At 48.2% G+C, this 14,390-nt stretch overlaps 2 protein-coding genes across 2 annotated transcripts; both read right to left on the bottom strand.

The window, feature by feature from the left end:
- Window positions 1-5,203: 5,203 nt before the first annotated feature.
- Window positions 5,204-7,267, bottom strand: LOC126991720 (uncharacterized). The gene is made up of 3 exons (XM_050850417.1): window positions 6,961-7,267; window positions 6,581-6,710; window positions 5,204-6,183 (listed from the first exon to the last, which is right to left on the bottom strand). The coding sequence occupies exons 1-3, from the start codon at window positions 7,264-7,266 to the stop codon at window positions 6,044-6,046; spliced, it is 576 nt and encodes a 191-aa protein (XP_050706374.1). The 5' UTR covers window position 7,267; the 3' UTR covers window positions 5,204-6,043.
- Window positions 7,268-7,387: 120 nt separating this feature from the next.
- On the bottom strand, window positions 7,388-13,494 carry LOC126991723 (sulfate transporter-like). Its single transcript, XM_050850419.1, has 11 exons — window positions 13,389-13,494; window positions 12,720-12,872; window positions 11,317-11,427; window positions 10,897-11,135; window positions 10,455-10,622; window positions 10,102-10,206; window positions 9,425-9,558; window positions 8,919-9,081; window positions 8,469-8,645; window positions 7,996-8,268; window positions 7,388-7,597 (listed from the first exon to the last, which is right to left on the bottom strand). Exons 1-11 carry the CDS (start codon window positions 13,492-13,494, stop codon window positions 7,388-7,390), a joined length of 1,839 nt encoding a protein of 612 aa, XP_050706376.1.
- Window positions 13,495-14,390: the final 896 nt, after the last annotated feature.

Here is a 14,390-nt window from a genome sequence, read left to right as displayed (position 1 = left end):
AGTGTTGCGAGAAATAAGTCACTCTGGCGTCCACTGTACTTTCCTGCCGTACCGGACTTGAGGAAACATATCAAACCGTTACAAAGAAACGTACTTCTGGCACTAAAATAACCGCACCGTACCGTGATACAGATAACTCTCGATTTACGCAAGTTTGGTTTACGCGTTTTTGAACTAACGTGGGGTCCAAAATCCAAATAAATGTTTACTTTACACGTTTTTTCATTTATACGCGATATTTTATGGAGTGGCCACCAGGTGTCTCATGCAACTGGATTCACACGGCGCCGCGGCCACACAGGTGAGCTCAGTTCTTCCCGCGCGCCACTTGAACAGCAATACAGTACCCACGCTACTCAACAACAACAACAACAACAACACCCTCGCTGCTGTACTACCACGAGGGGAAGGGCAGCCAGAGGAGGAACCACGAGAGAGGAGTCAGTTTGATACAGTAGGCAATAGAGGTACAAACATACCTCTTGTTGGATTTACTACATTGTTTTGGATTTACGCAATGACCTCTTCACAATACTCGCATAAATCCAGAGTTACCTGTATATCGAACCGTTACAAAAAACGTACTTCTGGCACTAAAATAACCGTACCGTACCGTGATATCATACCGACACACTACATGCCCTGCCCCCAGGCCTTATTATTCTGAGGTAAGTTAACAAGGTATATACAATCATCTGTGAAAATTTCATGCCAATCAAATAAGTACAAATGGTAGGACAAGGGTGAAATGGAAAAAAAAATGTAGGAGACAATATCTCGAAAAGTAGTTTTTTACACTTCAAAAAATTTCACAAAATTGGTAAAAAGTCTCATCGACTTTTGTTAGGTATCATTTGAAACTACAACTAAAGGACAATTTTTGCCCGCTATAAAATTTCTAAAAACGTCAAAAGAAAACGGGACACAGTGGAGAAAATTATAGGTTACCAAAAATTTAAACATTTTTTTTCGAAAACAAAACAAAAAATCTTAAATTTTCTAGCTGGGAAATGTAGATAGGTAAACAAAGTTTCTATGGTATTTTTTTCAAGGCGATTAACTGAAAAATAAAGTATGAAACAAAAAAAAGAAAAATACGCTTTGTTTGAGTCTCTCCTAAACCTCACCCGAATTTAATGAAATTCACAGAATATCATACCTTTACACCTACAAACAACATACTAAAACTTCAAAGTAACAAAACCCTAAACAGTTACTACAGGTCTTGACTCAGAAAATTCATCTATGCTTCCTTGCTAATGAGACTTCCTATGCAACACAGTGAGGTCATTCTGTGTTGATTTATACCATAAGGTGCTGGCTGTCATGTGTTAGAAGATACCCTAAATTTAACCAACCCTAACAAAGCCATAAACAGTTACTACAGGTCTTGACTCAGAAAATTCATCTATGCTTCCTTGCTAATGAGACTTTCTATACAGCAAAGTGAGGTCATTCTGTGTTGATTTATACCCTAAGGTGCTGGCTGTCATGTGCTTCAAGATACCCTAAATTTAGCTAACCTAACAAAACCCTAAACAGTTACTACAGGTCTTGACTCAGAAAAATCATACATGCTTCCCTACTAACAAGACATTTTATACAACAAAGTGAGGTCATTCTGTGTTGATTTATACCCTAAGGTGCTGGCTGTCCTGTGTTTGAAGATGACCTAAACTTGACCTAACTTAACCTATCAAGCCCAAAGCAGACACTCTCTCTCTCTCTCTCTCTCTCTCTCTCTCTCTCTCTCTCTCTCTCTCTCTCTCTCTCTCTCTCTCTCTCTCTCTCTCTCTCTCTCTCTCTCTCTCTGTCTATCTATCCGTCTATCTCTGCTATCTTACATGGTTTTCATACAGGCTTGAGGCACTAAATATTTTTCCTTCTATAATCTAATCGCGAGTAAATAATGCTAGCTGTATAAAGATAAACAGTTTTGTCAGGCGTTCCGTCAGTGTGACCTGGTGACATTGGCTTGCTATATATATATTTTTGAGCAGTCAGGGAGAGAAGTGAGAAAAGCCGTGGTTGTGCATTAAGAGGATGTGCCGAACTTTCTTTCAACGGTCATGAACAGAAGTGACAAAATCGTGTTGCTCGTAACTTTTCTTTTAATTTCTCGTCGCTGTGAGGTAAATCTTTCTTTATTGTCTTGATCTTCCTCATTCACCCAAGTTGTGCAGTCAGTCAGTCACGTCACCTTCACCGATGATGATGATGATGATCATGTGCATGACCGTTTAGCATCTTTGACATGTATATATAAGCAGGAGGTAGAGGTGATGATGTCAGACTATTACCAGGCTCATCAAACTAGCCATGCACTCACAGCCTCTACGAAAGCCTTATCAAATGTGGATACTCGTGTAAGCCTCGCAATGTCTAAGATTATGGACCTACACCACTTATTACTACATGCTGTTTGTCAGTCACCTCTTTCTACTTCCTTCCAGTCTGATCCTCGCCTGGATGAAAATAGAAGTCAATCGGCGCGTCGTAGCTCCCTAGTGTTTTGTTCAGGGCTCAGTGAGAGATGACGTGAACTTATATAGCATTGATTATTCATTGAGGGGGACTTCTGCGTGCGTAGGGGGGAAGCTTTAATGGTTGACCTGGCTGCCTGATGGGTAGTTGAGGATGGGAAGGGGAAGGGAGTGGTGGATAGGGGTGTAGGAAGGAGAAGAGTTGGTGATGGGTTTGGTTATGGAGGTGGGGTGATGGGGGATGGGTTTTGGGGTGTTTATCTGTATGTTTATCTATCTAACTTTCGATCTATGAATGTATCTATCTATCTATCTATATATTATCTATCTATGCATCTGTTTAGCTTTATCCGTCTATCTGTTCGCTACGTCTTCCATAACAGGAACTCGGTAGCAAACGCCGATGAGTGCGTGACATCATATTAGATTTCGTAAGGTTCACATTCACAATCTCTTGCGGCGCTCACAGTAAATATTTCCAGAGGCCACGAATTAGGCATACAATTGTCAATGGAAAAACCCACGACAGATAGATCACGCCACCTTATAGGAATGTCGTCCGTCAGTGTTTACCGTCTCAGTTTTGTATACTTCGCACTCCGATGGTGCGCGGAGGTCACCTTGACATACGTGACCAATTGTAACAATTATTTTCCAACCTGTAACTCGCCACTCCTTCACGAGAGTCCGACTGACACACAACGACAGTCGCTCTCGCTCCGACGCTTCTTGTACATAAAGGCTACGAATATAATTCGCCTTAAGGAAGCTGAGGTCTTAATCAACACCCTTTAAACGCCCCCCGACAAGCCCGTTACATTTGGTTGGCAGCGGTCACCCTGCACCTGTGCCTTCGCTGCCTCGTTCTCCTCCAAGCCACGAGATCTCACCAACAAACTCCGGTGACAGGCGTACAAGGGAAGAAGGAGTCAACGCACCTGCCGTCCGCGGCAACGCACCTGCCATCCGCGGCAACGCACCTGCCGTCCGCGGCAACGCACCAGCCGTCCGCGGCATCTCACAAGGTGCCAGCTGCAAGCAACTCACAAGGCGCCAGCTACAAGCACCTCACAGGGCGCCGGCTACAAGCAACTCACAAGGCGCCAGCCACAAGCACCTCACAAGGCGCCGGCTACAAGCAACTCACCAGGCGCCGGCTACAAGCAGCTCTACAGGCGTCCAGCTTACAAGCCCAGAGAACACCAGCTTCAAGCAACTCTACAGGCGTCAAGCCTACAAGCCCCGAGCACACCCACAGGCCTAGGCAGCCGAAAGCGAGAGCCACAATCTACAAGCCGCTCCCCCACTTCAAGCCAGCACTGCTACCAACACTGCAAGTCACTCCGCGATACGGCAGAAGTATTCACACCAGCAACGAGGAGGCACGCCCCGCTAACCTTGGGACACCCCACATGCCCCTCGCTCCACAGCTGGCGGCAATACCGCCGCTGCCGGGAGCATCGGCCCAAACCTCTTCCGGCAAACAGTCAGCAAGGGTACCCGCGGCCATCTCCCGGTGACTGCAAGCTGTTCCCACTACCGTTTCTTGCAAGGCGTCTTTTCAAGAGGTTACACACCCAAGTCGTCTTATCTGCCACCGCCGCCCATCTCTTACTATAACAAGGACGACGCGGCAATCATACGTCTGGCGGCAGTGTACCGGCTCCCATCCGCGGCCGCTCAAATTGGTGGGTCAGCAGTTTTTCAACCTCCTTTGCGAGTCTTCCGATGTCAGCCCATCCCTCACCTCTCACCGCTGCTGTGGCCGCAGCCGAGGTTCCCTGACGCGCCTACAACGACTGCATGTACCCCAGGGCATCACAAGCCGTCGCCCTCTCTACTACATCAGCTGATTAATCTTGGTATTTGTGGATATTCCCTTGTCCAAATATGCCGACTCGGCTTATTTTCATTATTATCCGTGCAGAGGCACGATTTTTTTTATTTCTGTGTTCCTAACACTGTTAATCAGTCATAATTGTGAGAGTAACGTTCATTCGCATACGATATTGATACTTTCTTATTGTTTGCTAGCGAGTATATTGAGTATAGTGTGATTTCCCTGATCAAAGTTAATCTTCAGCAGTGTGCCCTGCCTCTGTTTTTTTTTTCACCGCTCGAGAGAAAACGCGAGCTTCAATGGTATACCCACTTAAAATACCACAGTGTTTATAAAGGCACTTTGCTAGCCATTCTTTCTTGCCTTTCGGGTTTCGACGCAAACTATTAATTCATATACGTTCCGTTTATTGGTTCATATTTCCAGCTATCAACATATGCTCCTATACTTAACATTGTACTGTGTTTCACTACTGTATTTTTTTTTTAAGAGATAGATCAACGTTTCATTGTCTGTAACTATGCCAGTTGATAGCTTCTTATACATGTGTCCTTATATTTATCTTTTGAGAGGTTTCTTATGTTTCATGTCACACACGTTGTGTTTTACCTCTCACTATTTATATTATAACTCCACATCTGTTCTTACATAGCCAATGTTTTAATGTAATTGTATCATAGGCAGTCTGCTTGACAATCTCCCACTATGTATGTTCATGGTAACTAGACTGCTATTTAGATTTTTGTATATCGCGAGGTCGCGATCACTGGTAGTTGACCGAGCAGTGTTTTAGTAGGATATCAATGTATTATTATTATTTAATATCACCACGAATTAGGCATACAATTGTCAATGGAAAAAAAACACGACAGATAGATCACGCCACCTTATAGGAATGTCGTCCGTCAGTGTTTACCGTCTCAGTTTTGTATACTTCGCACTCCGATGGTGCGCGGAGGTCACCTTGACATACGTGACCAATTGTAACAATTATTTTCCAACCTGTAACTCGCCACTCCTTCACGAGAGTCCGACTGACACACAACGACAGTCGCTCTCGCTCCGACGCTTCTTGTACCTAAAGGCTACGAATATAATTCGCCTTAAGGAAGCTGAAGTCTTAATCAACACCCTTTAAACGCCCCCCGACAAGCCCGTTACATTCCACTTAAAATATAAAAAAACTGCCTTCCATTTACATTTTTCCTGGTCACTTTGCTCTAATAGCCTTAGTGCATCTATGTATATACATGAAATTATGGCGAAGTTTTATTCTCTCGCACTACATTACGCTCCTGTATAAAGAAGGCTGGTGGGTTAGCAGTGTTACACAGTGGTCTCAATAAATGTTCACAGCGATGCAAACAACACGACAGGTCAGTGGATGCCCTGAAAGGTTTAAAAGTATTTTGAAGAGTAAATCCACGTTAGACAAGCGGCGCTGGCCGATACTCAAGTGTGGGCTGTTTGTACCCAGGAAAAAGCCACGTAAATGAGGGTGAATAAGTTATTGTAGAGTGACGACGAGCTCAAGATGAGTTATCGGGAGACTGTGCGGCCCCGAGGAGACCTTCGGCGAAGTGGGAGGGAGGGGGATCCGGGTGAGCATTGTCCAGCGACCAGCACCCCTGCAGCTATATACGCGGCGAGCACGCGTCGGGCGGCTCTTGTCTCTATTGGTGGTGCTGTTGCGGCTGTTATTGTCCGTGTTTAGCGTCGACTATGACTTTTGCAGGTCATTGGCCTGGTGAGCCTTGGTGCAGGTGATGACTGCCACTGCGTCATGTATGGAGTGGAAGATCAGGTCACTGGTGATCTCCTGCAGGACGCCGCACTTTTCAAGGGCTTGCAGTACCCTGTCTGGAGGAGTGAAGGAAAGAGGGTTGTCAGGGTCAAAGGTCGCGGGGACTGTCCACGTGTTAGTGCCAAGATACTTGTTCAGAATTATAATGATCAACTGTTTATCATTAAGGGTGATAATGAAATATTTCATATAAAACTTTCAGGCAATAATGTATGTAAAAAATATGCTCAGTGAGATAGTCATGCACAAATGGCTTCACAAACTGTATTGATGATGAGTGGAATTTGTTTGGCACCATGTGGTCAGTGTGGAATTTGTTATATTTCAGAGGAAAGTTGAACAGTTTCTTGGATGGTAATAACTTATAACACATAGAAGGTTTACAAGAGCTGCCGTGTGTGGTCCGTCGAGCCCCTGATAGATTCCAGAATTCCGTTTCCTGGTGTCTCTTACCTGAGGCTGAGGCGAGGCACAGCTTGACCCCGGCGATCTGGAGGTCGTGGTGCAGCTGCTTCAGGACGGCGGCGCTCGCCGAGTCTACGAAGCTGACGAGGGTAAAGTCGAGCACCAGCCAGCGGGGCACCTGCAACACGTGGTGATTGTTAGCGACGGGATGGGCGACGGTGGCCAGCCGGCGACGAACCACCTGGCTCCCCGCGGGGCACACAGAGGGGGTGTGGCCCCTGACAACTCGACACAATCTTTTAAACTACTATATATCCCCTGTTCTTCGATAACACTCAGCTGTCCCCTTCTTCCATACTAAACATTCTCGGTCTATCCTTAACTCCAAATCTCAACTGGTAGCCAGGCATTCATTGTCCACAACTTACCGGCAGCGTGATGCAGGTGGACTCCTTGGCGGCGCCACTGTTGGCCACCAGTGTCCCTTCTGTGTCCGTGAGTCTGGAGAAGAAGGGGAAGGTGCTGACTGCGTCAACCACTGTCATGTCTGTGAGCGATGGGCTGGCTGATACGGTGCTGGCCGCGTCATCGTTCATCATCCCCAGAGTCCGCTCTGCGAGACGCGGGGTGGAGGGCGAGGCTCTGGTGGCTTCCTGCGTGGTGACCTGACTAACGCCACTGTCACTGCTGAGCGGTGTAGTCTTCAATTCAGGCCCGATTATAACGACAACCATTTTTTTTCCACCTAAAAGTAATATGAGACTCAGATTAATATGCTATATAATAAGCTACTTACAAGACAGATAGATAAAAAAACTTACACCTTTAGGTCAAAGATTATACTAGCATGATTAGTCAGTCTCGTCTGGATGGGAAGAGAAGCACCTTGTACAGGGAAGCGTCAGTAGGCGGCTCCTCCATCTTGGGGGAGGAAGTGTTAGTAGCCTTGAGGGCGTCGAGGTCAAGGCCCGTTGTGGAGAAGAGGCTGGAGCGGAAGTAAGGGGCGTTGCCGAAGTGGAGTGGCCCGCCGAACTGGAAGATCTTTACGCCGGGCACCGCCACCGCCTGTAAACAAAAGGGAGACAAGGCTGATCGTGACTGTACGAGGGCGAGACAGTGAGTGCGGGAAGGACGAGGCATTGGGCTGTACACTTGTATGGCCTATATCTTCTTAATGTGCGAAGATTGCTTACTGACTCCTACCATGTACTACCACATCGCAGTGGGAGCCAGATGATTGGACGCAGTAAGTATCATGCCGACACTCAAGTTGACTTGGAGGCGCAAAATGTTTCTTTAAGGCCACAAAGCTGACAGCTGATGATGGTAAACTCGTCCCGTGTCCTCCACTGACTAAGGTCAATCTTCTCCCTCTGGCCCAACACATGCACAGGTGGAAAACACTTCATTAGCCCTGCGGCACGTATACGTAGTGTCTCGCTCTGCAGTAAGTTTGGCCTTACCTTGTGGTACCTGTCCAGGTCAAGGTAGAGGTCGGTTGAGGGCACGTGTCCGAGGCTTGCAGTGGGCGGCCGTTGGGCGCGAAGCAGCAGCACCATCAGGGAGGTGACCACGCCCGCCAGCAGCCCGTAGTCCAGGTCCACCACCATGGACATGAGGCAGCTCACCAGCCAGATGACGGCGTCCGGGCGAGAGGACAACCACAGTCTGAACAGGTCGTGCACTTGCAGGAATATTCCCTTGAGCGCCACCAAGATGATGCAGGACAGCACACACTGCAGGTTGAGAAGGGGCCGTCCGGGGAGGCAGAGGCCGGGGGGAGGAAGGTTAGTCATCTAGTTTTGCTAACTTGAACAAATGACTAACGCTATGGATAGAGGCCACATAATATACTGGCAAGCCTCAGTGTACATAACGTCACCTCTTCTCAGTATTCATGAGTGCTGGCAAACAGTAGGGATATCCAGTGACTTACGATGGGGAGCGACTCAAAGAGTTGCCCAATGGAGTAGAGCACTGCGATCAGGAGGCCGCTGGTGAAGAAGCAGGTGATGTTGGTGACGCCGCCCGCCGCCTCCTGAACCATCGACCTTGACAGCAACACGGACATGGGTGCGCAGGAGAAGAACGACCCGAACAAGTTGATGAAGCCCTGTGTAGGGGGACAGATGTCAACAAAACCATTGGGGCTGAAGACTGCGCCAAACCTTGAGTTTCCGAACGTTTTTATTCTTGTTTAAGTGACGACAGTATAAGATAAAAAAAAGTTTTATCTTTATATAAAATGTCAGTTTGCGACGTCTGCTGTTTTTTCAGAGTTATCACAGTAAATAGAGACCATTACGAGAAGAACCGCCGGCTTTACTTGGGCGTGTCTGAAATAACACTCGTGATGGCGGCGTTGGGGGACGGCTGCATGGCTTACCTGGGCGTACATCTCCTGGGTGGGGTCGATCGTGTAGCCTTTTTTCTTGGCGATGATCTTTGTCATGGAAATAGCCAACGTGTAGCCGATCACCGCGACGAGGAAGGTGTCCAGAAGCATGCTTGGGGCCAGCTCGAGGAGGGGCATGGACGGCTTGGGGAACCTGGCGAAGCGGGGCGAAAGTTAGAGGCGGCTCCTTAGTCTGTCAAGGAGCATATTCGATCCTACCTAGATGATTGAGATACAGACAGGTAGCCATTTAAAGCCTTACGGGAACTAGACCTGTCTGCTGCACATTAGATTTACTTTTCTAATATCAGACCCGTAGGTTTCGTTTGTTATTTTGCTTTTTTTTTTTTTGTAGAATTCTTGTTATATTTTCCTCTAGCCATTGTATTATCACCACATTGAACGAAGGGTACATGTAAGCTCAATAAATGTATATGCTCTGCGGTAAGTTGTTGCTGTCTATCTGATCAACAAAAGACGAACGTTGCGTGACTCACCCTTTGGGCACGTGGCCGATGACCGCAATGTTATTGTTGTCCTTCATGTTGAGCAGGTAGCTGGCCAGCGTGCCCACGCCCACCACCAGCAGCTCGATGGGCAGAGGGATGCGGCTCACCTTCCGCATCTTGGGCTGCGGCGGGACGGGGTATTAGGGGAGCGCTGACTCATTAATGTTTCGCGCCAGAGTATTCATTAGCCTCGTCCGCAAAACCCTAATCCAGCTTTTGAGTGAGTCCAGACTTGTTTGTGGCCGCTGAGGGTGCATGGAAAGTCTGAATCCGGTCTTCGTTTATCAGCAAATCTACATCATTAAGATCAGCACTATTTACGGAAAGTTGTATTATCATTCCAACTAGAATAGCATATATAAACAGAATGGCTTCTATCAACTTTATTAGCAATTTATTTTAAAGTGTAATCGGCATATCGCCGCTGCCAAAGCTGCAATAGTCTTGGATTTTGCAATACTTCTACATCTCAGTTGTTGTCGTTGTTTTTTATGTGACGTGTTTTGATGTGTTGTATTGCATTACCCTTTGTATTGTATGACTATCTTTACTTATATTACTATGACCTAGACGTAAGGCAGAAGGCAGACACACGCTATAATACATGTGACTGCCGCCTTACCCCCCTGACCCTCCCCTCAAGTCACCCCTGCACAGCCGCTCACCTTGATCACCTCGTTGTTGACAACCAGCACCACCATGCAGATCGCCGACACCACCACCGCCGCCGGGTTGGCGTTTAACAGATTCTTGAACAGGTCTCGGTATGTCTGGGGAAAAAACTCTTTCATTAGCCTCGTTTACCTACTTTTCATTTTCCCAATATTTTCCCTCCTCCTCCCCCTTTTACTGTCACATGCCCCGTCAACCCCACATCCACCCCCAGCCAACCAGCCCCGTCATTTCTGTTGTCATGAACTAATCACCCCTTACTGTCGCCTTTCTTGCCCGCTCCCTCCTCTCGCCAGCCACCCCCGTTGCTAGTACTATCAAAGGTCAAAGTGTCGGCTGCACTTACGAAGAAGGCCTTGAAGGGGCCGGAGTAGCGTGGCACAGCGATGCCCAGCAAGTTCTTGGCCTGAGAGGTGAGGACATGGAAAGCGACGCCGGTGGTGAAGCCCGAGATGACCATTTCTGAGAGCAGGATAGTGGACACCTCCCCGAGCTGGAACACGCCCATCATCACCTGCGGGATAGGCGGGAGTGATGACTCCCAGCATCGCGGACGCTCATTCACCAACACTCATTTTCTAACAAGGCCATATCAGATCGTGCTGGTGAAAATTCTCAGTAGTAACACATTCGTAGATTATTTTCATGGGTGTATGTGTGTGTGTGTGTGTGTGAGAGAGAGAGAGAGAGAGAGAGAGAGAGAGAGAGAGAGAGAGAGAGAGAGAGAGAGAGAGAGAGAGAGGGGGGGGGGGGGTCGAGGACGAGTATGGGTCAGGTAAGGCAATCACCTGCCACACCCCAACGATGATGACCAGCGCTGAAGCCACCTGGATGGGGCTGTAGGTCGGGTCGGCGGTGGTGTTGAAGTCGGCGTAGTCGCTGAAGTGATAAGTAGTGAAGTCCCCGGGGCTCTGCGGTGCGGTGGAGGTGGAGTAGAAGTCCGTGGCGTTGGCTGTGGGCGGAGCGTCGAGGGTGGCCAGGTCCGCCACCACCTTCCCAGTCAGCATGCACAGGGACGCCGACAGCCCTGACGGAGCCATGCGCTACTCAATGACTCACATTGATGGAAAATCGACCACTAAATGCTCACACATGGACACTCTGCCCACGAAGGAGCTGCATGTTGCGCTACGTCAATGAGCCGCGCCTCCTGGCGGAGAGCATCACTGTGCTTCGTGCTGACAGAAATGAATCGCGTCACTACTCACCGAGGGAGACGTGGCTTGACGTGCCCAGGAACATGTAGATCAGCGAGGAGAAGATGCTGGCGTAGATGCCCATAATGGGGGGCAGGTCGGCCATTAAGGCGTAGCCCATCCCTGCGGTAAGGGGAAGGGGAGGGGTTAGAAAGGGTGCGAGTTGAGGCATAGCTGGATGGTGTGACATGCCCCTCACTCCCTTGCTGGTGGATGTGGTGGACTGCACATCCTGAAAGTGTCTGGTGCGTGCGTTCCATTGTAACACAAAGGCGTTTGTAGGGTCACTTAACATAAGAACATAAGAACATAGGGAGACTGCAAGAGACCGAATGGCCTACACACCTGCCTATTTCCCTCTTAAATCTATACTTTTCTTATTTAAATCCATTACTGCGTGATCTATCCTGCTGGCTAATTCTCAGTACTGTACTTATATCGATTTTGTTGTAACCCTTGACCCACTTGAATACTTCTATCAGATCTCCCCGCACTATTCGTCTTTCTAGAGAATGCAAGTGAGATGTTTCAGCCTATCTTGATATGGGAGGTTCCTAAGCCCCTGAATCATCTTGGTCATCCTCCTCTGAACTTATTCTAGCAAGATGATGTCCATTTTGTAGTGTGGGCACCAAAACTGGACAGCATAATCTAAGTGTGGCCTAACTAACGCTAAATAGAGTCTGAGGATGAACTCTGCACTTTTGTTGGTTACCGTCCTGTTAATAATAAAGCCTAATACCCTGTTAGCCCTATTCCTCGCACTAATGCATTGCTTCCTTAGTTTTAGGTCAGAGTTCATTAACACCCCCAGATCCCTTTCACACTCAGACCTGCCTATCGCTGTGGAGTCTAAACTATACCCGTGTAATGGGTTGCGTGTTCCTACACTTAGTACGCTACACTTGGTGATGTTAAAATTCATCTGCCATTTCTCTGACTAAGCTGACAGTTTGTTGAGGTCCTCCTGCAGTGCTCTAGCATCCTCCCCTGTCCTAATAGTGCGTCCTATTTTGGTGTCATCCGCAAATTAACCTATGTCACTAGTTATCCCATTGTCTATGTCATTGATGTAGATAATGAATAAAAGCGGGCACTGAACCTTGAGGAACCCCACTGGTAACACTACCCCATTCGGATTTCTTACCGTTAATGGTCACCCTCTGTTTCCTGTCGCTAATCCACGCTTACTATTCATTTAATCCGACAAAAGAAAATATTAAAAATGACTAAATATAAGTGGAAGATTCCATCAGCTGAAGTCTCGGTGATCAGATCAGGTCACTACAAGCGTAGATTATACGGATTCCGCGGCAGGCCACACGCCACAGTAGCAGCCACCATCTGATGGTATTTCCTTCGCCAGTTATTTTCGTGTACATAAAGTGTGAAGCATCAGAGGGCGTGACTCTCACCTTGCGGGGTGCTCATCACGCCGACGGTGAGGCCGGCGATGAGGTCCCCAAGGAAGGCCTGGCGGGGATTGTACTTGAAGAGCCAGTCGAGGATGGGCAGACGGGAGCACCTGCCACACGCCTGCACCCGCTTCTGTAGCCTCTTCCGCAGACCTGGAACATAAGACTGTCCCTCAGACCCGCCCACCATCCCTCCTTGCCTCTGTATGAATAATCCTTCTCTGATCTCTCTGCCAGGCGCTCACACCACACTCACCTCAACACCACCACGTCATCTCTCTCTCTCTCTCTCTCTCTCTCTCTCTCTCTCTCTCTCTCTCTCTCTCTCTCTCTCTCTCTCTCTCTCTCTCTCTCTCTCTCTCTCTCTCTCTCTCTCTCTCTCTCTCTCTCTCTCTCTCTCTCTCTCTCTCTCTCTCTCTCTCTCTCTCTCTCTCTCTCTCTCTCTCTCTCTCTCTCTCTCTCTCTCTCTCTCTCTCTCTCTCTCTCTCTCTCTCTCTCTCTCTCTCTCTCACACACACACACACACACACACACACACACACACACACACACACACACACACACACACACACACACACACACCTGCAATATAAAGTACTTGTTCTTCATTAACTAAGTCATTCTTCCCGCTCACCACTTCCGTACTGACGGTCACGCCACACAACCCACCTGGGCGTTCCTCGGGGCAGTAGTCGTACAGGTGGGAGCGGCGGGGCACAGTGAGGGTGGGGCGCGTCACCCGCACCTCGGACGGCACCGATAGGGATTGATCCATGGTGGGCATCGGTAGCAGCAACAACAACGGCAACAGCAGCAGCAGTGGCCGATGGATCTCTGCCTGAAAGAAAACAGCTTGTGATGGTCACGGAGGCACTGCAGTCTCTTATAAGGGAGGAGACGGGGCCTGTGTTGGTGCTGTTTTGTTGGTGTTGGTAATCTGCTCAAGTTAACAGGATGATATGATAGATATCGAATGATAACGACCCAAATACCATAATGTTTCAAACAAATACAAGTAAGGAAGCTTCTTGTTAGACGGGAAAAGATGCTCTTAACAGGTCTATAGGTCTTTAATGTCTCGGAATGATTAGTTGCCTCAGGGAACGACCCGGCCGACGACCAATTAGACACGAGGATTGCAAACGGGCGACTAATCATGCGGAATGAGGCGGGCCAGGTAACAAGGTGGGAGGTAATGATGCTCGAACTACTTTTAGATTGAGTCAACGAGGAGGTGAGGCGCTGGCAATCCCCGCCGGAGGAAAGGGCAACTCACTCCTCCTATCTTCTCCCTCCTCCCTTTCTCCCCTCCCTCTCCTTCCCTCCTTGCCTCCTCTCTCAACTCCTCTTCCTCCCCCATCTTGCCTCTTCTACTACTACTACTTCTATTACTACTACTACTTCATCGCCTACTCCTCCCTCTTGCCTCTTCTCTCCTCCCCCTCCTCCTCCTCCACCTCCTCCTCCTCCTCCTCCAGGCTGAAGTGGAAGCGGCTTCAGTCTTCTCTCTGCTCGTAAGGAACAAAGGAGTGTGGCTATGATGAACACACACACACACACACACACACACACACACACACACACACACACACACACACTATTAATACGATAGCTGTTGTTTTTTCTTCACGGTCCACTTTTGTGTATCTCTCTCTCTCTCTCTCTCTCTCT

This window comes from Eriocheir sinensis, unplaced genomic scaffold, assembly GCF_024679095.1.
Source record: "Eriocheir sinensis breed Jianghai 21 unplaced genomic scaffold, ASM2467909v1 Scaffold328, whole genome shotgun sequence".
In the NCBI taxonomy this organism is placed as follows: domain Eukaryota; kingdom Metazoa; phylum Arthropoda; class Malacostraca; order Decapoda; family Varunidae; genus Eriocheir; species Eriocheir sinensis.
This window is presented reverse-complemented; position numbering and strand designations above follow the sequence as displayed.